Source organism: Eretmochelys imbricata, chromosome 25 (assembly GCF_965152235.1).
Source record: "Eretmochelys imbricata isolate rEreImb1 chromosome 25, rEreImb1.hap1, whole genome shotgun sequence".
Lineage (NCBI taxonomy): Eukaryota > Metazoa > Chordata > Testudines > Cheloniidae > Eretmochelys > Eretmochelys imbricata.
This window is the reverse complement of record NC_135596.1, coordinates 2,438,415-2,460,962: the sequence shown is the minus strand read 5'-3', so window position 1 is coordinate 2,460,962 and position 22,548 is coordinate 2,438,415. Positions and strand designations below refer to the sequence as shown.

Here is a 22,548-nt window from a genome sequence, read left to right as displayed (position 1 = left end):
GGTGTCCCACAATGCCCAGCATGACTGCTCTGGTCACCGGTTTGAACTCTGCTGCCCTGCAGCCACGTACACAGGCATGTGCCCCTTCCCTTTTAAAGCTCTGGAAGTTTTTGAAATTGATCTTCCAGTTTGCTCGGCATGGAGAGCTCACATAGAACCTGTCAAACTGACCATGCTGGCTTCCCGCAGCAAACACTCCCCTGCCTGGAGTACACAGGACAGGGTGGATCTGCTGGTCTGTGGGGAGAGGAGGCTGTGCAGTCACCGCTCCGCTCTAGCCGCAGGAACTTGGATGCCTATGGGGAAATTTGATAGTGGCATGGAGGAGAAGGGATAAAATAGGGACACGCAGTAGTGCTGGGCAAAAAATCAAGGAGCTGAGGCAGGCATCCCAGAAGGCAAGGGAGGCCAATAGTTGCTCTGATGCAGCACCAAACGTATGCAGTTTCTACAAGGAGATGCGTGTCATCCGTGGGGGCAGCCCCACCTCCACTGCCAAGAGCCCTGTGGATACTTTGGAGGGCTGGAGACAGTGGCCAGTGCCGTGAACCTCAAGGACAGCGTAGTGCATGAGGAGTGGAGTCAGAGGAAGATAGGGGACAGGGACACCCAGGGGTGTGGCAAGTCGGGCCTTTTTTTTTTTTTTTTTTTTTTTAACTCCAGAGGGGTCTAGCCAGTCCCAGCACTCCAGTTCTGACATGCCTGATGTAGGAGAGAGAAGCTCCAGAAATTACTCCTCGTGCTTCAGTATTGCAGGGAGACGTGGCAATGTTCTGCTTTTTAATTGGGGTAGAAGAGGGATTGAAAAAACCGGTACAGTTTATATGTTTCTCATTCCTCTCTGCATCTAGACGCAGAGGAGTCCCTGTGGAAAAAGTTTGTTTATGCACACTGGGATATCCCGGGAATCCTCCATAGAGATCTCTAGGAAACTTCCCTGGAGGTAATCAGCAATCCTCTGCCCAAGGTTTCTTGGGAGGGCTGCCCTGTTTCTTCCACCGTGGTAAGAAACTTTCCTGCACCAATTGGCAATTACTTCTGCAGGCACCATAGCAGCATATAGGGGACCCAGTCTGCAGCCATACGCCTGCAGGAGCCACACCCTTGCATCCTCAGTTACCCTCAGGAGTGAGATATCAGCTGTTATTACCCCCCACCTGTGAAAACGGTGCCAGTATTCAGAACAGTAGCCCTACATGTTTGCAGTGATACCCCACTGAACCCGACCCACCCCCTCCCCCATACTACGGTGCAAGAAAACAGTGCCTGGTTCAATACATTACAGAAACACGCATTACTGTGGCTCATTGTCAAAATTCTCCTTTAAAGCCTCCCTGATCTGAATAGCTCCTGCTGAGCTCCTCCAGCAGCCCTGGTATCTAGCTGCTCGAAAGCAGCAGCCAGTCAATCCACCTCAATGCTCCACCCCTGGGGAAACTTCTCCCACTTAGCATCACAAATGTTATGCAGAGCACAGCAGGCTGCTATGACCATAGGAATATTTTCCTCACTGAGGTCTAATCTGCCAAAGAGGCAGCACAAATGTCCCCTTTAAGAAGCCAAAGGCAGCTTCAACAGTCATTCTGCACCTGTTGAGCCTGTTGTTGAAGTGCTCCTTACTGCATTCAAGGTTGCCAGTGTATGAGTTCATGAGCCAAGGGAGCAAGGGATAGGCTGGGTCTTCCAAGGTCACTACTGCATTTCTACATCCCCATGGAAATTTTCTGGTCAGGAAAAAAAGTCCCTGTTTGCAGCTTTCTGTACAGGCCAGTGTTCCTCAAGATGAAAGTGTCCTGCACCTTCTCTGACCAGCCTGTGTTGATGTCCATGAAATGACCCCAGTGATCTACCAGTGTGTGCAATACCATGGAAAAGTAGCCCTTTCTGCTGATGTACTCCTTCACAAGATGGTCTGGGGCCAAAATGGGGATATGTGTGCCATCTATCGCCCTGCTGCAGTTAGGGAATCCCACTGCCACAAAACCATCCACTATTTCAAGCACATTGCCTGCCGTCACAGGCCTTCCTAGCAGAAGGCGATTAATGCCCCTGCACACTTGCATAACTGCAACCCTCATGGTGGACATCCCCACTCCAAACTGATTCACAACTGATCGGTAGCAGGCTGGCATTGTCCACTTCTACCCAGTGATCACCACTCGCTTCTCCACAATTAGGGCAGCTCTTATTTTAGTGTCCTTGCACCAGAGGGCGGGGCAAGCTCCACACACAGTTCCAGGAAGGTGGCTTTGCAGATCCGAAAGTTCTGCAGTCACTGCTCGTCATCCCAGACCTGCATAATGATGTGATCCCACCATTCAATACCGGAAACCTACTGACCGCTATTCCTACCTACATGCCTTCAGCTTTCACCCTGACCACACCACACGATCCATCGTCTACAGCCAAGCTCTGCGATACAACCGCATTTGCTCCAACCCCTCAGACAGAGACAAACACCTACAAGATCTCTGTCAAGCTTTCTTACAACTACAATACCCCCCTGCTGAAGTGAAGAAACAGATTGATAGAGCCAGAAGAGTTTCCAAAAGTCACCTACTACAGGACAGGCCCAACAAAGATAATAACAGAACACCACTAGCTGTCACCTTCAGCCCCCAACTAAAACCTCTCCAACGCATTATCAAGGATCTACAACCTGTCCTGAAGGATGACCCATCACTCTCAGAAATCTTGGGACACAGGTCAGTCCTTGCCTACAGAAAGCCCCCCAGCCTGAAGCAAATACTCACCAGCAACCACACAACAGAACCACTAACCCAGGGACCTATCCTTGCAACAAAGCCCGTTGCCAACTGTGCCCATATATCTATTCAGGGGACACCATCACAGGGCCTAATAACATCAGCCCCACTATCAGAGGCTCGTTCACCTGCACATCTACCAATGTGATACATGCCACCAGGTGCCAGCAGTGTCCTCTGCCATATACATTGGGCAAACTGGACAGTCTCTACGTAAAAGAATAAATGGACACAAACCAGACGTCAAGAATTATAACATTCATAAACCAGTCGGAGAACACTTCAATCTCTCTGGTCACTCGATTTCTGATCTCAAAGTGAGTGTCCTTCAACAAAAAAACTTTGAAAACAGACACCAACGAGAGACTGCTGAATTGGAATTAATTTGCAAATTGGATACAATTAACTTAGGCTTGAATAGAGACTGGGAGTGGTTGAGTCATTATACTAAGTGAAACTATTTCCCCTTGTTTATTCCTCCCCTTCCCCCCCCCCCCCCAGACGTTCTTGTTAACTCCTGGAAATGTGCTGGAAATGGCCCACCTTGATTATCACTTCAAAAAGGTTTTCTCTCCCCCCACCCCACTCTCCTGCTGGTAATAGCTCATCTTAAGTGATCACTCTCCTTACAATGTATATTTTTTCATGGTCTGTGTGTATTTATAAAATCTCCCCACTGTATTTTCCACTTTATGCATCCGATGAAGCGAGCTGTAGTTCACGAAAGCTTATGCTCAAATAAATAGGTTAGTCTCTAAGGTGCCACAAGTCCTCCTTTTCTTTTTGCGAATACAGACTAACACGGCTGCTACTCTGAAACCTGTCATCACTCAATGCTAGTTTCTCGCACCCAGAACCAATAGTGCTGGTGCAGTTGCTCTGTGAATCCAAAAATCAACCTTGAATTGTTTCTGTCCATGGCACACAGCAGGGCAGACACCACTGGGTCATCGTCAGATTCCCAACTCATGAAATACTGCATATTGTGTTCAGAGCACTCATCAGAGGACTGGAGAGCAGGCAGATCCATGCTTTCTGATAGAGATGGCAGGTGCACAGTTTACAGGGTCCGTTGAAAAGCAGCACGAAATGTACTAGGAAACCCATGGAATGATGGGACAGAGAAAACTGCATCATGGGATGCTCAGCCTGCCCATAGGAGGCATTGCAAATCCTTGCCAGAACACCCAGTGGCAGATGGCCATGAGTTGCACATTGGGATTGCTACCCACAGTTCACTGGTCTCTCTGTTGATGCAAGAACACCTACTGTGGACATGCTCTGCTGACACAAGGTTTAATTGCAGCAGTGGATGAAGGTCAATTTAACTTTGTAGTGTAGACATAACTGTTCCCACTTCTCCCACTGAACCACACCTTCATAAGTGCATTGCAGAGCGATTAATACAGACATCCACTCCTTGTGGCCTCATGTTGACTCTGTAAGTATCTATCTTTAGTGTCTGTTTAAATTGCTTATCACCTTTGAAAGTGGATTAAAATAATTCAGAATAAGGCACTCTTATTCCAGAATAAGTGTGACCACATATGGAGTTAATCAGGCATAGCTAATCCACTTTAAATTCACAGCCTACCTTATTCCAGATTAATTTTTGTGTGCAAATAAATCCTTAGGGCCAGCTTTTTAAAGATAGTTAGACATTGCAGTGCTCACCCTCACTGATTTAGGAGATTAAATTTCATTTACAAATGTAATTTAGTCACTCAGGAGCCAAAATCTCATTGAAGCCAATGGGAGGCTTTTCACTGGCTGTAGTGGGAGATAGGTAAGGTCACAGAGTAGGGCTGCACAACTCTTTCTCTGATGTCCTTTTCATTGGCTCCTTTGGGCCATAACTGCATGTACAGACTGGCTTGGGCATGTCAACATTTTCAAGCTTTCTCCATTCTGTGAGGCTTGGAGAATTTTTAAAAATTCACTCCCACAAAATACGCACTGGGGAATGCTCTGGTTCTCTTCTCCATGACCTTGGCCACCTTTCTCATAAATCCCCTCCTGCACAGACTTTGAAGCAGCTGTTCACCTACTGATGAGGGCATACCAGGCAAAGCTCATGGTTCAGATGCTGGACAGGAGCTCTGGGTTCCATTCCCAGCACCTCGACTGACTTTCTGGGCAGCATTGGGCAAGTTGCTTAGTCTTTCTCTGCCTCAGTTTCCCACCCGTGAAAGGAGGATAATAGCTCTGCCTTTCTCCCCCACCTTTTGTCTACTCAGAGCAAGGACTATCTCTTGCTGCCTTAACACAATGCCCGGTGCAGTGGAGCCCTGAGCTCAATTGCAATTTCCTGATGCTGTTGCAACCACAGATAAGTGCTAAAGTCATTAAAGTTCCCGAGCAATGAATCCCGTGATGAACGAGAGTGGGGTGGCAGGGGTCTGAAGAGCATTGGCATGGTGGTGTCCAAGCCCTAACTAAATCCGAGGGTTTGGATGTATGTGGCATTGGCCTATTAACTGGAATGTTTTGCTTCTTCTGAGATCTGGGAAACTGCTTCCTTACCCCTTTTCTTCACTGCAACTGTCTTGTAATGAAAAGGCTGCTAAAAACCTGCCCTACACTCTCTCACGCAGTGGTAGCATGAATGTCGTATGTCAAACCAAACGCAAGCGCCTCTTTACGTTGCATTTGGTCCGTAAGTTACTTTAAAATCTATTTCCAGTTATTCTCACAGGAGCACGTCTCGAGCCAGAGTGGGGAATGTTCATTTCATTGCAGCCCATGCAAGGGTCTGTCTTTCTGCGGGATTTTGCCGTCTCACGGCTCGCTGCTCTATGACAGGGAAGCAGCAGGGGCTAGCGGCGCAGCTGGTGAGGGTTGGTGCAGCTCTGCTGACTTCCGTGGAGTTCTGCCAATCCACAGGGTCTGCTCCAGGCATTGAACGGGAGCATCTACGGTCCAGTGACAACAGAAAGGGGAAGAGAGTTCGGGACCTGGCCCAGAGGGGGTTGCAAGGGCTGTAGGGTTATGGATAAAGCATTGCCCTTCCACAGCTGGCTTCATCTAAGGGTCTGTCTGCACTTCGCAGTCTTTAATTGTGCCTGGTGCTGTGCCTAAGAGGTAGGTCACTATTTCACCCCATTTACAGATGGTGACATTGAGACACAAAGAATGGAAGGGGTCACCCAGCGCTGGGGCTGGGGCTGGGGCTGGAAGGGGTCACCCAGCGCTGGGGCTGGGGCTGGGGCTGGGGCTGGAAGGGGTCACCCAGCGCTGGGGCTGGGGCTGGGGCTGGAAGGGGTCACCCAGCGCTGGAGCTGGGGCTGGGGCTGGAAGGGGTCACCCAGCGCTGGAGCTGAGGCTGGGGCTGGAAGGGGTCACCCAGCGCTGGAGCTGAGGCTGGGGCTGGAAGGGGTCACCCAGCGCTGAAGCTGGGGCTGGGGCTGGAAGAGGTCACCCAGCGCTGGGGCTTGGGCTGGGGCTGGGGCTGGGGCTTGGGCTGGGGCTGGGGCTGGAAGGGGTCACCCAGCGCTGGGGCTGGGGCTGGAAGGGGTCACCCAGCGCTGGGGCTGGGGCTGGGGCTGGGGCTGGAACGGGTCACCCAGCGCTGGGGCTGGGGCTGGGGCTGGAAGGGGTCACCCAGCGCTGGGGCTGGGGCTGGGGCTGGGGCTGGAAGGGGTCACCCAGCGCTGGGGCTGGGGCTGGGGCTGGAAGGGGTCACCCAGCGCTGGGGCTGGGGCTGGAAGGGGTCACCCAGCGCTGGGGCTGGGGCTGGGGCTGGAAGGGGTCACCCAGCGCTGGGGCTGGGGCTGGGGCTGGGACTCAAGAATCCCGTGGTCTGGCCACACTTCCTTCCAAACCGTTGGAAATCTCCCCTGCCACGCACTAATTCTCGCCCTGTCACCCGCGGAGCACAAAGGCCGGGCAGTTTGTGACTCACTCTCCTTCCACCAGCCGATCGCAAGCTCGCCCCGGGCGCCCGAAGGGCTGCGTGGTCCCGGACCCGCCCGCCGCCCGCGGGATGTGGACTTGTGCTGCAAGGGGTCAAGTCAGCCCAGGGTGAAGCGCCGCCGAGGAGAGACTCCCTCGGGCTCGAACTGGCCGCGGGCGAGCCGGCACGGGGACCTCGGGGGCTCTGCCTCCGCCGCCCAGCCCAGAAGCGAAACGAGGAACTAAAGCGGAGGCGAGTTTCGCGGAGGGGAGCTCTCGCCGGACGCTTTGCGCGGGAGGCAAAGCCCCGCTCCGCCGTTTGAACTGGGAATTCAGTCTCCAGAGTCCTGGGGCTCGAGCCTGGGCGTGGCTGGGAGCAACGTGGGGCTTCGCATGGGGGCTGCAGGGAGGTGAGTACAAAGCTCTGGCTGAAGCAACAGCTGCGGCTGGGTAAGGTGTTTCCCTTCTCCCCTGCAGGGGGGCAGCCGAAGACAAACGGGCCTGCAGCATTCAAGGGGCTGCGCTCAGGGGGATACATAGCACGTACCGGGGCTGGTAGGTGTAAGTGAGGGGCACGCGGTCGGGGCCTGTGGCCGGTTCGATATTTGATGCAGAGCTGCTCAGATGCCAGCTCTTCGGCCGCTGGGCGTGTGACTCCCGGGTTCCTTTAGCTCTGCAGAAGGAGCTGCTCTTTGGGCTGATGCTTGAGGCAGTACAAACCAGCCTGACTTCTGGATCCGAGGCAGTTTTCCAAAGCACTTGTGACAGTGGGAAGGGAGGGTGGGACCATGAGGCTTGGCCCAATCTCATGGAGTATGTCAGAGACTTTCAATTCCACAGGCTACAGCAATCAAACCCGGTTAAAATGGGCTGGACCAGCTCAGGAGCTGGTGAAGGATTTCCCCATTACCCCTAGGTCAGACTGGGAGTGACTGCAGGTTGTGAGGAGCATCTGACAGGGTTATAATCTGGATGGTTCTCCTTCAAACATTTGTCCATGTGGATTCTACTTCTGGGATGCATGAGTCCCAGCTGTGGGATCCAGGTGAACAAAACATCTCAAAGAACCACACTTACTGTCAGGCCTTTCCCACTGCTCAGGAAAGGCAGGGAAACAAAATGACCAACTTTAACCCTCCCAATAAGCTGGCACTGACTTTTGTGAATGAGCTTGATAGACCAGGCATTTGCATCATCAAACTGCCACAGTTTGGCAGTGAACCCTTCTCTCAGCCTAGCAGTGGCTGCATCAAGCCCAGCTCACAAGATGCATTGGCTGGGTTGGGTAGGGAAACTTGCCCTCCAGTTTGTTCTTCAGTACTTTGGATTCCCAGGGCTGATCAGCAGCCAGCTTTCTCCAGCAGGGTAGGCAAACGTGTGCTCCACAAGGAGCTCTGACATGGAGAAAACAGCCGCTGCTCAGCATCTGTTCTACCTATGTCATGGGGCGTTCAAAATAGGGAATGGAGGAGACCTGTAAGGCCAGCTACTCTACCCCCTGCCAGTGCAGGACTGATCCCTAAGACAAAGCTCCTCTCCTGTGGTATCTAGGAGCCAGTACAAAGCATCATTGTCAGCTCCCCATGTGCAACGCTTCAGCACTTTCTAGATGCTGTAGCAAGAGCTGCTGTTTGGCTTCTCTGCCTGCTGCCTCTGGTTCGGCAGAGCAACATTCAGCACTCAGCTCTCCGCGTACCTGCCCCAGGAAAGCATCTGAACAGAAGAGGGGGAAGGGGTAGTGGGATCCGATAGGCAGGTCCCATGAGACAGGCTGGTTTGATAGATGCGATGAGCCTCATGGGAGGTTTGTGTGCCTCATTCAGTAGGCTTTGTTCCTGCCGTGTCTTCATTCGTCAGTTGGGACCGGGGTGAAAGTAACTTAAAGGACTTACTAGTATGCAGGGCGGCCCGGGTCCTGGGCAAGGTGTGGGGGGTGGCATCTCTGGGCTCCTGGAAGGGGCGGGGCCTTGGGCAGAAGGGGTGGGGCTGGGGCGGGGCTCCCGCAGCCAGCCCTTCAGTGCTGCCCGGCCTGCGCCGCCTGGTGCTCTGGCGGCTATTTAAAGGGCCTGGAGTTCTGGCCGCTGTCGTGGTAGTGGTAGGGCTGGGAGCCCCAGGCCCTTTGAAATCGCCAGGCCCCTGGGCAGCTGCCCCTTTTGCCCCCCACCCCCTCAGTGGCCCTGCTGGTACGATCAGCTGCATACCGGCGGTCCCTTTCTTACTGGTACGCCGTGTCCCCCGTACCGGCTTTCTTTCACCTCTGCTTGTGACTGTGGTAACTGGCTCCCTTCCTTGACCCTGACTCTGGTTTAGTTTTAGTGGGGCAGGTGAATGGAAAAAACAATTGACTTGCTTGCTCCTGAAGGCCTGTGAATGTAAGAACATCAGAAGAACAGAAGAACGGCCATATTGGGTCAGATCAATGGTCCATCTAGCCCAATATCCTGTCTTCTGCTAGTGGCTGGTGCCAGATGCTTCAGAGGAAAGAAATTGTGAGGATCTGGGCATAAGTGACATGCCCAAGTCACCCAGAGTGTCTGTAGCAGAACCAGGCATTGAACCCAGATCTCCTGGGTCCCACTCTGTGCTTTAATCACACAACCATCCTTCCCTCCTAGGGAGCATATGGCTTGGGAGGGGGGGCATAGTGTGGATGGGAAAACCCACAAGGAAGCCAGGCAGAGGTGGGGTGAGTGATTGCGGAGCAGCCCTGAAGTGGCATATGTCACAGACTCCAACTTTCTTGTGTCCAGGTGGGTGCTCCACCCCCACTCTGCCCCTTCCCCCAGGGCTCTGCCCTTGCCTGGGCTCTACCTGCCCCCGCTCCCCCCCCCAACCTCCTGCCCACCAAACAGCTGATCGGTGGGTTGCTGGCGGGTGCCGAGCACCCACTAGTTTTTTTCTCTGGGCGCTTCGGCCCCGAGCACGCACAGAGCTGGTGCCTCTGGCATATGTGCTAAGCTCTGCTGGGGGTGCAAGTGGCTGTGTTTTGTTCACTCTTTGCCTCCCTGCACTGGATGGATTGGTCTCTGCTGCCCTGCCTTTGACTGGGTCCGGGGATGCTTTGGGAACAGCCACTGACTGTTACCTCAGCTGCCTGCTCCTCTTTGCAGCAGTGCTGATGGGTGTTTCCAGCTTGGCAGGCTCCGCTCCTATTGAGCAGCGGGAGGCTTATAGGCCAGAGAGCCACGGGGGCTCCAATGAAGCCGTGGCATTTGGCAAGCACAGTTGTCCATGAAGATCTCAGAGACCCTGTCTCAAGTGAAGCTTTCTGCTAAGTACCAAGCAACCTTCCATTTCCTCTCCTTCCCATTAGCCCACCAGGCTGCAGTTCTCCGACCTTACGGCAGATGCTGCCGGAGGGAAGGAGGGAAGGTTGATCCACTGAGAATGGTGGGTTACTGAGCTTTTCCCCTCTCCCTTTCGCTGCCCCAGCCAGAGGCTATTAGCAGCCACCTGCTGGCTCAGTGGCAGAGGTGACACAAGTTTGGAGCTATCCCAAGGGGCCACATCCCCAAATCCTCCCCTGCCCATGGCACTGCTATTAGCAGTCTCCGCAGAAGAGCCAACGGAGAACTTTCTGTCTCTGCTCCCCGCCCTTCTGTTTCTGGGGCTCATCCAGTCTAGGGATTGCTTCATGCAGGAGCAGGTGTTCATTAATGGGGTGTAAAACAGGACTTGGCTCAGTGTCGACTGGCACTGTCATAGCTGCAGTGGTTAATTTGTGCCAGGGCTTGCCACGTCAGTTATGAATATAAAAAAATTGCTTGACACCTGGCACCTAATTGCTTAAGCCCTGGCACCTCTTTCCTTACAAATTAAGCCCTGCATAGTTGGCTCTGCGGCTTCTGGTCAGTTACAGTTACAGGCCTGCTCTGGACTCGGGGAAATGGTGTATTTTAACACTTGTTAAAATGCTAGTAAGAACAAGGCAGATGATGGTTTCAGGCTGTGTGAGCTGATCAAGATAAAACCTGGGCTCCTGTCTCAGATTTACCTTGACCAGCTAGCGTGTTTCAATTACAGCTGCCTAGTCTTCACTCGTACTTTAGCACCCAAGAGCTCACATGGGTTAAAGATGCACTTTTGTCCTGGCACGAGTGTGACCCATGTGTCTCAGGTCTTGTTAGTTAATGTGAGGTTTCAGAGTAACAGCCGTGTTAGTCTGTATTCGCAAAAAGAACAGGAGGACTTATGGCACCTTAGACACTAACCAATTTATTTGAGCATAAGCTTTCGTGAGCTACAGCTCAGCTGTAGCTGATGAAAGCTTATGCTCAAATAAATTGGTTAGTCTCTAAGGTGTCACAAGTCCTCCTTTTCTTTTTAGTTAATGTGGTTGAACACAAGGCGCTGCTTTCCCACTGCAGCTGGTCCCTCTCCCAGGCTCGGGTAGATTGGTGGAGCAGGGAGAAGCTGGCCCTGCTGTTGTTCATGCTGTCCTGGTTCTGGGGAGGAACGGGGATTCCCTCTCCACCTCCACCCACCTGGCGCTTTTCACAGGAACTTAAAGGCACTAAAATTACTAAGGAACGGACGGTAGCACCAAAGACAACCACACTGTTTCTTGGTCAAATGTTGTCTCTGAAATGAACAAATCGCCACCTGGTGCTTATTTTTAGCCTTGAATCATCTGCAGTTATCTCTTCCTGTTGCTTCTCATTTTATAGCAGGCAGCAAGGAAGTGCTAGTAGGGTCTGGTGCAATAAAGATTCCGATACTTGAGATTACAAAGAAAACCCACTCTGTTCTGCCCCTTGTGATGCCCAGAAACCACTGTGACTCACCCCCCAGAAGAGGAAGAGGATGGGCTGCTATCACCTCTTCTGCAGGAACATGTCTTTAAACAAACTAAAAAAGACCTCCAGCTTGCTCAGCTGATGAAATGCTGCTATTTTTATTCCCTACCCCCATGCAGCTCAGATGCGGGGAGGGTTGCTGCAGGAGTCCCATAGCCTGGCCTCCTGGAACCGAGAAAGGGTGGGTTTGTCACCTTAAGGTGCCAGTGTATTAATCCAGTGGGGGAAAGCAGGGCCCCATTGCTGTGTCCTGCGCAGAATTGCTGATGCAGCTGCTGCCCCCCCTTCCAGATGTGCAGTGCTCGTTTGGGTTTGTACACGCCCAGGGGCTTTTCATAGGTGACCCGCAAAGGGAGACGACATTAGGATTGTGTTCCCCACCCTGCCCTTTTTGCTTCTTTATATAGCAGATCCAAAAGAGACAGAGAGAGAGAGAGAGTTTAGCAATATCAGAACTGTCTGGAGGTCTGTGCTGGAGGTCTCTTTGGAGAACTCCAGGAGGAAATGGAGCACATTCTTAGTCCATCATTAGAATGGTCGTGGGAAGCACTGAATCTCAGGCATTCGAGTTCAATCAGCGCTAACAGAAACAAAAAGGGTGAACAAAAATCACTTTCCCCCTCAGTCCGTCAGGCCATTTTGCTTCTTTGGAGTCTGTCAGTTCTCTAGTCATCCATCGAGTCTTCTTGAAAAAAAATGGCTGTGAATTTCTAACTTGAAAAGCTTTCAGCCCTTCTTTACAGGGCAGACAGAGATAAGCAGGGCACGAACCCAGTGTTCCTGGCACCCATGACTAACTCAAGTCTCACAATAGTTGGTGTTATTCTTAAAGCCCCAGATGCTGGAGTCATGTGAATATATGGGAATCTCAGCTTTCTTTTTTCAAAAAAAGTAAGTTCCTAGCTCTTATGGCTGTGGAGAAAAGCTTGAAACCATGAAGCGAGTGCAAGTAAAAGGCTCAGAAACCAGAAGGTGAAGGGCAAGAACTTCCAATATATTATTTTTTAAAATTTCATGATTGTGGATATTTCTCTGCTTTGGTGGGGGGCTGGGCCCATTGCACTCCTGTCCTGCTGCTGCAGATGGTCCACTGCCAGGGTGGGGTTGGCAGTGCTCTCCAGAGCCAGGGGGTGCTGGAGTTAACAGCCCATTGAAATGCAAGAGGCAGTTCCTCCCTCTTGGAGTGATGGTTTCAGGCTCTCAGCAGACATCCCTACATCATGGCCTGAGTGTAAACCTTTTAAATCTTTTCTTCACTGCTCTGAGGGCTAGAAACTTACTTGTTTAAAGCTGACATTGTGATTTAATCACATGACTCCTGGAGCTGGAGCCATAGGTGCTGGCCTAGTACCTTAATCCAGCCCCGCTTATGGTAGAATAAATCAGGAATAACTCCATGAAAGTCAAGGGAGTTACTCTGGGTTTACAAACAGGATATTTCTGTAGGCAGATACAGTGGCTGGAAGATGAAGCTAGACAAATTCAGGTTAGAAATAAGGTGCAAACTTTTAACAGTGAGGCTGATTAACCATTGGAACAACTTGCCAGGGTATGTGGTGGAGTCTTAAAATCAAAACTGGATGTGTTTTTCTAAAAGATACAGTCCAGCTCAACTACAAGATATGGGCTTGACACCAGCGGCCATTCTCTGGTCTGTGTTATACAGGAGGTCATGGGATCACAATGGTCACATCTAGATTTTCCAGGCTGAGAGGAACAGCCTGTGGGGTCAGGCTGACCTCAGACGAAGCAGAAGGAGGGTGCCAGCACCACCCACGCTGACTTCCTCCCACTGCCTGGGTTCAGAGAAACAGCTGGCGTCAAGTCCTGACTCATTTTCTCCATATTGTAGTTCTGTGGCAGGGTGACGCCTCCTGCCCAGTAGCGATTTCCTCTTCTTTGGGCAGCAGGATCTTAGCTCATCTTGTGCCTCACGCTGAGCCTGGATGATCCCATTTAAAAAGAAATGACCTACCAAAACCATAGTATGGGTGTGTGAGTGTTCAGACAAATGGTGCATCCAGCTGCCTGGGACATGGGCCCAGCAAGGGCAGCTGGTTACAGCAGCTTCAGTCACAGCTCTGCCTGACCTGCTTTCAGACCCAGGGCTCTCCACTGGCCCGATCGGCCATGAATCTGGCTTGCATCCAAGCAAAAATCCCAGGAGTTTTTCTCTCTCTTGTGAGAGAGGCTCTGGTGTTGTTTGCCCCGAAAAGCCGGGAGAGGCCACCTACCAGAACCCTCCAAGGCACAAGAACAAGACCAGCAAACTCCACCTGGGTCCCTGCTTTCAAGTCCAGGTGCCTGAAGCTTCCAGTGTTTAAACTCTGCCCCCACTCAACCTCCCCAGCTGCTTTTCTCTGTTTCTAGGCTGCTCTGATTGGCCCCAGACTATCTCCTTTAATCAGCCTCATCTGGCCTGCCGGGATTAAATCAGGGCAATTATTGCCTTTCTCTGCTGCTCTCTTGGTCATTAGGGTAACTTTGCACAGCAGCAGACCAGGTGATGCTCCAGCCTTCCCTGCTGGCACTGCCAAGTGCCCCCGATGGTGCGTCTGTGTGCTGCCAACAGATGACGAGCTAGAAATTGGTCCATAGTGTTTAGCTCCACTGAAATGACTAGGAGAGCTTTGGAAAGGGACCGAGGGAAACTGCAATAGAGACTCAGCCTCCAAATTAGTACCCCAAAGTATTATTTATATTTCCGCAGCATTCAGATGCCCCAGCCAAGATCAATGTGGCATTGTTAGACATCACATATTTGCTTATTAAGAGACAGCCCCAGCCCCCCTGAAGTTACAGTCTAAATAGACAATTATCTCCATTGCATAGATGAGAAATCAGGGGGTAAGTGACTTTCCCAAGGTCAAAGAGGGCATTTGTGGCAGAGCCAGGATTTGACCCCAGAGCTCCTGAATCCTACTTAGTACCTTAGCCACAAAGCTGTCTTGCCTTTAAAAGCGGGAAAGCTGCTGTGGAGGAAATATGAGACTCAAGAGCACTGGACTCATGGCACTGCTGTACTCTCTAAGGCAGGATTTAACTGTGGCCTACCGTGGTGAAAGGCCAGTGGCCTCAGCCCAGTGCACTGCGGCGCCCTCTCTCCTGCTGACTGGAGAGTGTGACAGAATGGCGAGGGGCAGAAAGAAGAGTTATTTACCCCTGCCCATCCCACAAGAACCAGGGCCCCCCCAATGAAATGAACGGGCAGCAGGTTTAAGACACATCTGGGAAGGTGCTGGGTTACTCAGTGCACAGTCAACCTGTAGAACTTGTCGCCAGGGGATGTTGTGAAGGCCAAAGATGTAACTCGGTTTAAAAAAGAATTAGAAAGCTCCTGGAGATAAGTCCGTCAATGGCTATTAGCCACGTTGGTCAGGGATGCAACCCCTTGTTCTGGGTGTCCATAGCCTCTGGCTGGATGACGGGATGGATCACTTGAAATTGCCTGTTCCGTTCACTCCCCCAGAAGCAGCTGGCACTGGCTGCTGTGAGAGCCCGCGTACGGGGTTAGCTGGCCCATTGGTCTGGCCCATCATGGCCGTTCTTATGACATCTCAGAACTGGGAGTCAGGAGTCCTGGGTTCTATTCCCATCTCTGCTCCTGCCTGGCCACAGGACACTGCCAGACAGGGGTTATGCGTGCTGCCCTCCTTCTGGAAGGTGCCTTCAGATTTTCCCTACAGAAGGGGCCATAGTGACACAAAGTATTCTGAGTGCAATGGTGTCTTGCCAGTGGAGAGTGAGGTGAGTGCATCGGGCCTTGCTGTGAGGGGAAGACGGGGCCCAGCGGAGTGGTCAGCAGTCTGAGCACAGCTTCTCCTCAGTTCTGTCCCAGCTCAGCCAGTGACAGCGCCTCCAACACTAGACAAGTCATTCCCCTGCCCCACTGTGCCTCAATTTTCCCATCTGCAAAATGGAAACAATACTTATTTGTCCCCCTAAAGCAGATGGCAGAGTCTACCGTAATCCCCTTGCTGGTTCTAAGGTGCATTCCCAGTGGGGGAGTTTGTATCTGGCTGGTGTTGATCACACAGATTCCTGGCAAGCACTCTGTACCGACGGCCCCGGTCCCACGGCCATCACCTTGGGAGCTGGGTTGCCAGCTTTGCAGCATTCTGTGGGTTCAGATCTGGCTCTCTTTAGACTTCACTTGTTAGCAGCCAGGCAGCGAAGGAGGATTTACAATGAAACACACAGTGCCCTGGCATGGGGCTCCAGGGTCGGGCAGCCCAGCACCGTCCAGCACGCCCTGCGGGGGGACCTCTGCGGGGGCAGAAGCTGTGGGGGAGAGAAGGGAGGGAGCCATTTAAGAGCCGTGCTAGACGCGCGCCGTGCGGTGCGCTCTCCTAGATGGTAAACTGGGCTCCTGCTGCAGGCCCCAGGGGGGCAGGCAAGTGAGGGGCCGGCTGGGGGCGCGCTCCCCTGGTGGGGCGTCCGTCCACCCCGGCCTGCTCCTCTGGCTGCCGGGCGGTGCGGGTGCAGTCTCCGGCGTGCCCTGCTGCCGGCGGCCCCTGGAGAAAAGCCCGGGGAAGGGAGCCGCAGGCCAGGGGGCTCAGCTCTCAAACGCGGCTGTCGCCACAGCTCCCTCTGGCCGCGATCAGGAGCAGTGGCGGGGCAGGGACGCATCAGCCAGCCCGGTAAGGTAACCCAGCGGCCGTGACTGGCACTGTCCCAGCCCCGAGCTCTCTCCCCGCCCCCTATACACCCCCCCAGCCGCCTGCCCCGAGCTGTTCAGGGCAGGGGGCTGGGGTGACCCCCACATACCTGGCCCACCCCCCTAACCCCCTGCCCTCACTCCTGCACCCCCGACAGCCCCAGCCCTGACTCCTGCAGCCCCTTCACGCACCCTCAGCCCCCTGACTTACCTGACTCCTGCACCCCCGCACTCACCCAGCCGCCCCACACCCCTGCCCTGACTCCTGCACTCCCCCATCCCCAGCCCCGCCCTGAGCACCAAACAGAAGTTGCCCCAGATAAGCGCTCTGCACCCCAACCCTCTGTCCCAGCCCTGAGCCCCCTCCCACACTCTAACTCCTGGCCAGACCCCGAACCCAACCTCCAGCCTGCTCCTGCCCCCTGACTCCCTCCCAGACCCCACACCCCAACCCTGAGCCTCCTTCCACATCCTAACTCCTGGCCAAACCGAACACCCCAATGTTTTTTTTTAAGTTTGTTTTTATAAAGCGCTCTTATCCAAAGCACTTTACAGTAGTTGGCTAATGGTATAAACAATGTTTGGAAAGTTCATTAAGTGATCTGCAAAGACCCTTCGCAATTTTCAAGTGGTCTGTGAAAAAAAATTTCGACTACAAAACCAATCCAGGTACCTCACTTCATTTTCATTTACTTCCTATTACTTATAATATAGGAGGAGGAGGAAGAAAAAAAGAATGAAAAACAGGGATGGGGAGATAAGAGAGAATGTCTTTTTCTTGGCTTGGTCCTGAGGGAGGACCCCAAAAATGAAGCCGAGCACAGGGCCCCACTAACTCTAAATCTGCCACTGCCAGGCAGCCTAAGTGCTTGTGCCCCTGGCTCTGGAGCGAGGCGACCAGTATGTGTAGAGAAGGTGTATTTGTAGCTTCAGGGGTGTGAAGCAGAAAGTTAGAATCATAGACTATCAGGGTTGGAAGGGACCTCAGGAGGTATCTAGTCCAACCCCTGCCCAGAGCAGGACCCATCCCAACTAAATCATCCCAGCCAGGGCTTTGTCAAGCCTGACCTTAAAAAAGTTGCTGTGAAACCACATTTTCCACTCTGGGGCTTCCCATCTCTCAGGGTCCTAGAGCCCGGGCTCCAGGCTGAGCCCAGAGCAGTGAAGCGGCCCCTCAGCCCAAACCCCGCAAGCCTGAGTTGGCTGGCATGAGCCAGTCGCGGGTGCCTAATTGCTGTGTAGACAGACCCGTAGGTCCCTCTGTGGCTGCACTGCTGACAGCTCTCAGCAAAGCCCTGGGTGCCTGCGGCCAGTTACAGAAGGAAAGGGTTTCTTGAAAGGAAAAAATATTGCTCATTCTGTTTCCAGGGAAAAGTTCCTTGGCTTGGTCTGACCTGGGCAGGGGAAGCGTAAGAGATGTGCAGGGGGCTCCACACCCTCCTCCCATGCGCAGAACTGACCTGCCCAGAAAGGAGAAAAGGGAAGAAGAGTGTGTGAGCCCAGCTGGGGCCAGGGCCAACAGCTGTGGGGCCACTTTTGTTTTTCTTCTTAAGTTCCTAAAAGTCCATGCGGCAGGGTTTCAGCCGGCCACCTGCAGTGATCCCCACCCCCACATACACCCTCATACAGTATGCATGCTGGGCTGTCGGTGGGACTTTTTATCTCCTTCCTCTGAAGCCACAGGGAGGGCCAGGGCTGGGCTGGGTCACTGGATGGGGAGGGCCAGGGCTCTGAGGTGGCAGTGGATGGGGAGGGCCAGGGCTGGGCTGGGTCACTGGATGGGGGCCAGGGCTCTGAGGTGGCACTGGACGGGGAGGTCCAGGGCTCTGAGGTGGCAGTGGATGGGGAGGGCCAGGGCTGGGCTGGGTCACTGGATGGGGAGGACCAGGGCTCTGAGATGGCACTGGATGGGGAGGGCCGGGGCTGGGCTGGGTCACTGGATGGGGTGGACCAGGGCTCTGAGGTGGCACTGGACAGGGGAAGGCCAGGGCTCTGAGATGGCACTGGATGGGGAGGTCCAGGGCTCTGAGGTGGCACTGGACAGGGGAAGGCCAGGGCTCTGAGGTGGCACTGGACGGGGAGGTCCAGGGCTCTGAGGTGGCAGTGGATGGGGAGGGCCAGGGCTGGGCTGGGTCACTGGATGGGGAGGACCAGGGCTCTGAGATGGCACTGGATGGGGAGGGCCAGGGCTGGGCTGGGTCACTGGATGGGGTGGACCAGGGCTCTGAGGTGGCACTGGACAGGGGAAGGCCAGGGCTCTGAGATGGCACTGGATGGGGAGGTCCAGGGCTGGGCTGGGTCACTGGATGGGGGCCAGGGCTCTGAGGTGGCACTGGACGGGGAGGGCCAGGGCTGGGCTGGGTCACTGGATGGGGAGGACCAGGGCTCTGAGATGGCACTGGATGGGGAGGGCCAGGGCTGGGCTGGGTCACTGGATGGGGTGGACCAGGGCTCTGAGGTGGCACTGGACGGGGAAGGCCAGGGCTCTGAGATGGCACTGGATGGGGAGGTCCAGGGCTGGGCTGGGTCACTGGATGGGGAGGTCCAGGGCTGGGCTGGGTCACTGGACGGGGAGGACCAGGGCTTTGAGGTGGCACTGGACGGGGAGGGCCAGGGCTCTGAGGTGACACTGGATGGGGAGGGCCAGGGCTGGGCTGGGTCACTGGACGGGGAGGGCCAGGGCTCTGAGGTGACACTGGATGTTCTCTCTAGCTAGGTGCTTGGCTGGCTGGCCCTTGCTCCCATGCCCAGGGACTGACGCATCGCCCACTGTGGGTCAGGAAGGAATTTTGCCCCAGGTCAGGCTGGCGGTGACCCGGGGGGGTGGGGAGGGCGGGGTTCGCCTGCCTCTGCAGTGTGGGGGTGCGGGTCACTTGCCAGGGTTCTCTGGGTATCTCTCACTTACTCATTTCCCTGCCATTGCGGGGCCTCGGGCACTGGGGCCCCTTGGCCCGTCCTGTTCTCTGCCTGTGGCACGGAGAGGTTTAGTCTCCTGTGAGCCGTAATACCGTGGTCTCATGTCTGTTGTTGGGTCAGTATGCGGGGGCTGGGTGGGAGTGGGGGCTTGTGATCTCCAGGAAGTCAGGCTGGATGGTCTGGGGATCCCTTCTGCCCTGAAACTCTAGGACCTAGTGGTTAGAGCAGGGCAGGGGAGTCCTGGCTCGTCACTTCTAGTCCAGGCTGTAGGAAAGCATGTGATCTAGTGGGGACAGCAGAGGGATCAGGGCGTCAGGACTTCTGGGTCCTAGTCCTGGTTCTGCCACTGACTTGCTGGGTGGCCTTGGGCAAGACAGCTTGGGGGGTGGGGGGGCTTCTCCCAAGTGCTCCCAGCTGGCCTCAGGGAGTACCCGCCCACCCAGTGCCTTCAGTGGGAGCAGAGATGGGCCAGAGCCGAGCACCTGAGAATCCCGCCCTTCTATTGTTTCTATGTGCAAAGCCGGGTTGCCATCTTGGGGAGGCTGGACAGTTCACCAGGCTCATGTTAGACCATGTGACCATTTGTGACACTATCAGCTTCTTGCTACAACCTTGCCTAGATCACCTGGCATTGGGTCAGACGCTGGCTCACGGTTGTCACCATAAACACCTTCAGCTCAGACCCACCAGGTGAGAACATACCCATTCAGACTCATATTCACAAGCAGTTGTGGTGCTGAGAGGGGAAAACGCCTTTCTAATAATGAGTGATATGTAATCGCTCACGTCGACACCTCGAAAGATCCCAAAGCTCTTCACAACTGCACAACATATAGTGGGAATCACTTTACCCCAGATTAAAGGCAGCTGCTTCTGGGGTGGAGTGCAGCAGCTGTTCTAATGTTTGCTTGACAGTTTCTCTTTAAACAAGAAAACCCCAACAGAGTGGAGGCAATGTTGGCCCTGCGGTCCTTCCTTCTCTGCAGCCCAGAGACCAATGGCTGTTTCCTTCTCCCAGGTGATTGCTGCATTTCCTCAGAGACAGGACTCCCCAGTGCAGCTGTGGATGTGCTGATGAGCCAGGCAGCATGTCAACAGTAAGTGGTGCAGGCTGCTCCAGCCCTCGCAAGGCTCCTGGCAGCACAAAAACCCGGAGCGTGGCTGACTTTCACTTTCCTGGAGGGCTGATTTTCAGACCCCCGGGTGCCTGTAGGGCGCATGAGCCCATGCAAATGGGCAGCGTGAGGGTACCGCAGCCTGGGGAACACAGCCTCAGAGGGGGGCAGATTGTGCAGGCCCCAATGGTCAAGAAGGGGTCACTGAATGTGACACCCTAAAGTGAAATCCCGCTAACTCCCTCCACCCAGGCACTCGCAGCTCCCAGGCACTCCCCTCCTCTCCTTCACCCACTCACTGCCCTTGGGCTGGGCTGTATCCTGGGACCATCTCCAAATGCATGGGTGGCTAAACCCCTCCACCCCTCCTTTATGAAATTCCCAGTGCCAGGATCTGATTTATTTCCTCGAGCTCCCAGGCATAAACCAGCCGCTATCTGCCTGGCACCAGCAAGGAAGAACCTTCCACCATGGGCAGATAATTAGCCCCTTGTCCCTTAATGGGGCTACGCACCCCTTCTCCTGCAGCAGCTGGCACTGGGGGAGATGATTCCATCTGGCACGACACTGCTTGTCTTCCTAGCTAACCTACAGCACCCGCACGCCCCTCTGCCATTGCCTAGTTGGCACCTGTTTGCCTGGCAATGCCTGGCATTGTGTCATACCAGCTTGGCCATTGATCAGCTGTGGAGCATCCCATACCCCTTGCAGCTCAGGTGGGGAGTACCCCAAATTCACAGCATGGCGGTGACCGTCTCACCCTTGCAGTCCTGCAGGGGTTCAGCCAGTCCTTAGCGCGTGTCCCTTACACAGACCTGGAGGGGTGACAGTTTCGTGTCTAGCTGCTGGAGGAGGAAGGGGGAGCCCTGGCTTGTTGCCGGCTGCCCTCATGCTACCCCCTGTTGCCACAGAAACGCTGGTTGCCGGGGACGCAGTGCATCGCCAAGCACGACCACACCAAGCCCAAAGCCCGCGAGCTCGCCTTCCGCAAGGGCGACATCCTCACCATCGTCGAGGTCTGTGAGGTGAGCCGGGCAGCACGGAGGCATGCGAGGAACGCTGTGCACGGGGCGCCAGAGCCGGGACACCAGCCCAGAGGGCCAGGCCGCAGGGCACGAGCACTTGGGGAGGGGCTGCTCCCGAGGGCAAACCGCTGGGAAGGGGACCCGCAGAAGGGGCAGCGGCTGCTTGCCCACATTCTCCTGGCAATGGGGCAAAGCCCCCAGCCTCCCTCTAGGGGGCTCTGCGGGGCAGGGACCCCCTTTCCTTAGCCGTGTGTGCAGAGCCTGGCACAAGCAGGCCCCCAGCCGCCTGGGCCCCGAGGAGCTGCTGTAACATACGCCATGGAGCGTGGTCGATACAGCCAGGAGGGTCAGACTCTGATTTACCCTAGGATGGCAGGATCCCACCTTGTCTCTCCCCACCGTCCCACCCCCACCTGACCTCGCCCCTCCCCCCCCGCTCCCTTCCCACCTTGTCCCCCCCACCCCATCACAGCAGCAATGAGAACCTGCCAGTGGATGGAGTCGTGGGGCAAGGAGAGCTGGGGGTGGGCTCGTGGAGTTGGCCCCTTCCCCTGAGAAGTAAGACCCCTCCTCACAAAGTGCCAATGGCATCGAGATCCCACCATGTTCCCCTTCAGCAGAAAGGCTGGTACCAAGCGAAACACAACGACACCGGCGAGGAGGGGCTGCTCTCGGCCAGCTCAGTGCGGGAGCGCGAAGCCATCCGCGTTGACCCCAAGCTCAGCCTGATGCCGTGAGTACAGCCGAGCGCTTGAAGGCGCCAGCATTGTGGCATGGGGTGCGCTTGCGTTGTGAAGGAGACCGATTTCTGTCCCACTTCTGGCTGGGATCAGCTGGTTTGAGCACCTGGGAGTTAACGCCATGCCCGGGCCGCGGGCCTTGCCATGGCTCAGGTCACGTCTAGGAAGGGGGGAGACCGGGTCATTTTACAGCTCTACTGGCTGACGCAGGGGTAGCTCGAATCTCAGGCTTCAGGCCACATGCTGGTCACTGCAGGAGTCAGGAAGGGGATATTCCCTGCTCTATAGTCAGCTGTGAGGGGTTGGCCAGGTGCATTGTGGGTGCTTTTTGCCCTTCCCCTAAAGTATCAAGGATCGGATCTAGCCACAGGCTGGATGTCTGGCTATGTGGCCCTCCCCTGGAGTGCCCCCCAACCAGACTGGAGTGAGCAGGGGTTGGCCCTGCTCTGGCTAGGAGAGGGGCCAGCTGGGCAGTGACCTTCTCCGGGGCTGCTGGTCTCCAGTGTGGCACTCGGAGGGGGGGCGGGGAGGTTGGCTGGATGTAGTGCAGGAGCAGCTCACCCCACGCCCCCTCCCCACACTCCCTGGGATGGGAGGGAACTCAGGAGGGGCGGGGGATCTCCGCCATACTGCTCACGTGGGG

The 22,548-nt window shown here is 54.8% G+C and overlaps 1 protein-coding gene across 3 annotated transcripts in view; it reads left to right on the top strand.

Annotated features, from left to right (window-relative positions):
* The first annotated feature begins 5,716 nt into the window (after positions 1-5,716).
* MATK (megakaryocyte-associated tyrosine kinase) overlaps positions 5,717-22,548 on the top strand; it is a 32,691-nt gene continuing 15,859 nt past the window's right edge. For 2 of the 3 annotated variants that reach the window (XM_077842186.1, XM_077842184.1), the window contains exons 1-5: positions 5,717-5,846; positions 6,681-7,066; positions 20,044-20,122; positions 21,052-21,165; positions 21,783-21,898. In XM_077842186.1, coding sequence (XP_077698312.1) covers positions 20,114-20,122; positions 21,052-21,165; positions 21,783-21,898 — 239 coding nt within the window. In that variant the 5' untranslated portion in view covers positions 5,717-5,846; positions 6,681-7,066; positions 20,044-20,113. The remainder of the gene's footprint in view (positions 5,847-6,680; positions 7,067-20,043; positions 20,123-21,051; positions 21,166-21,782; positions 21,899-22,548) is intronic. The other variant, XM_077842185.1, reaches the window with a different exon arrangement.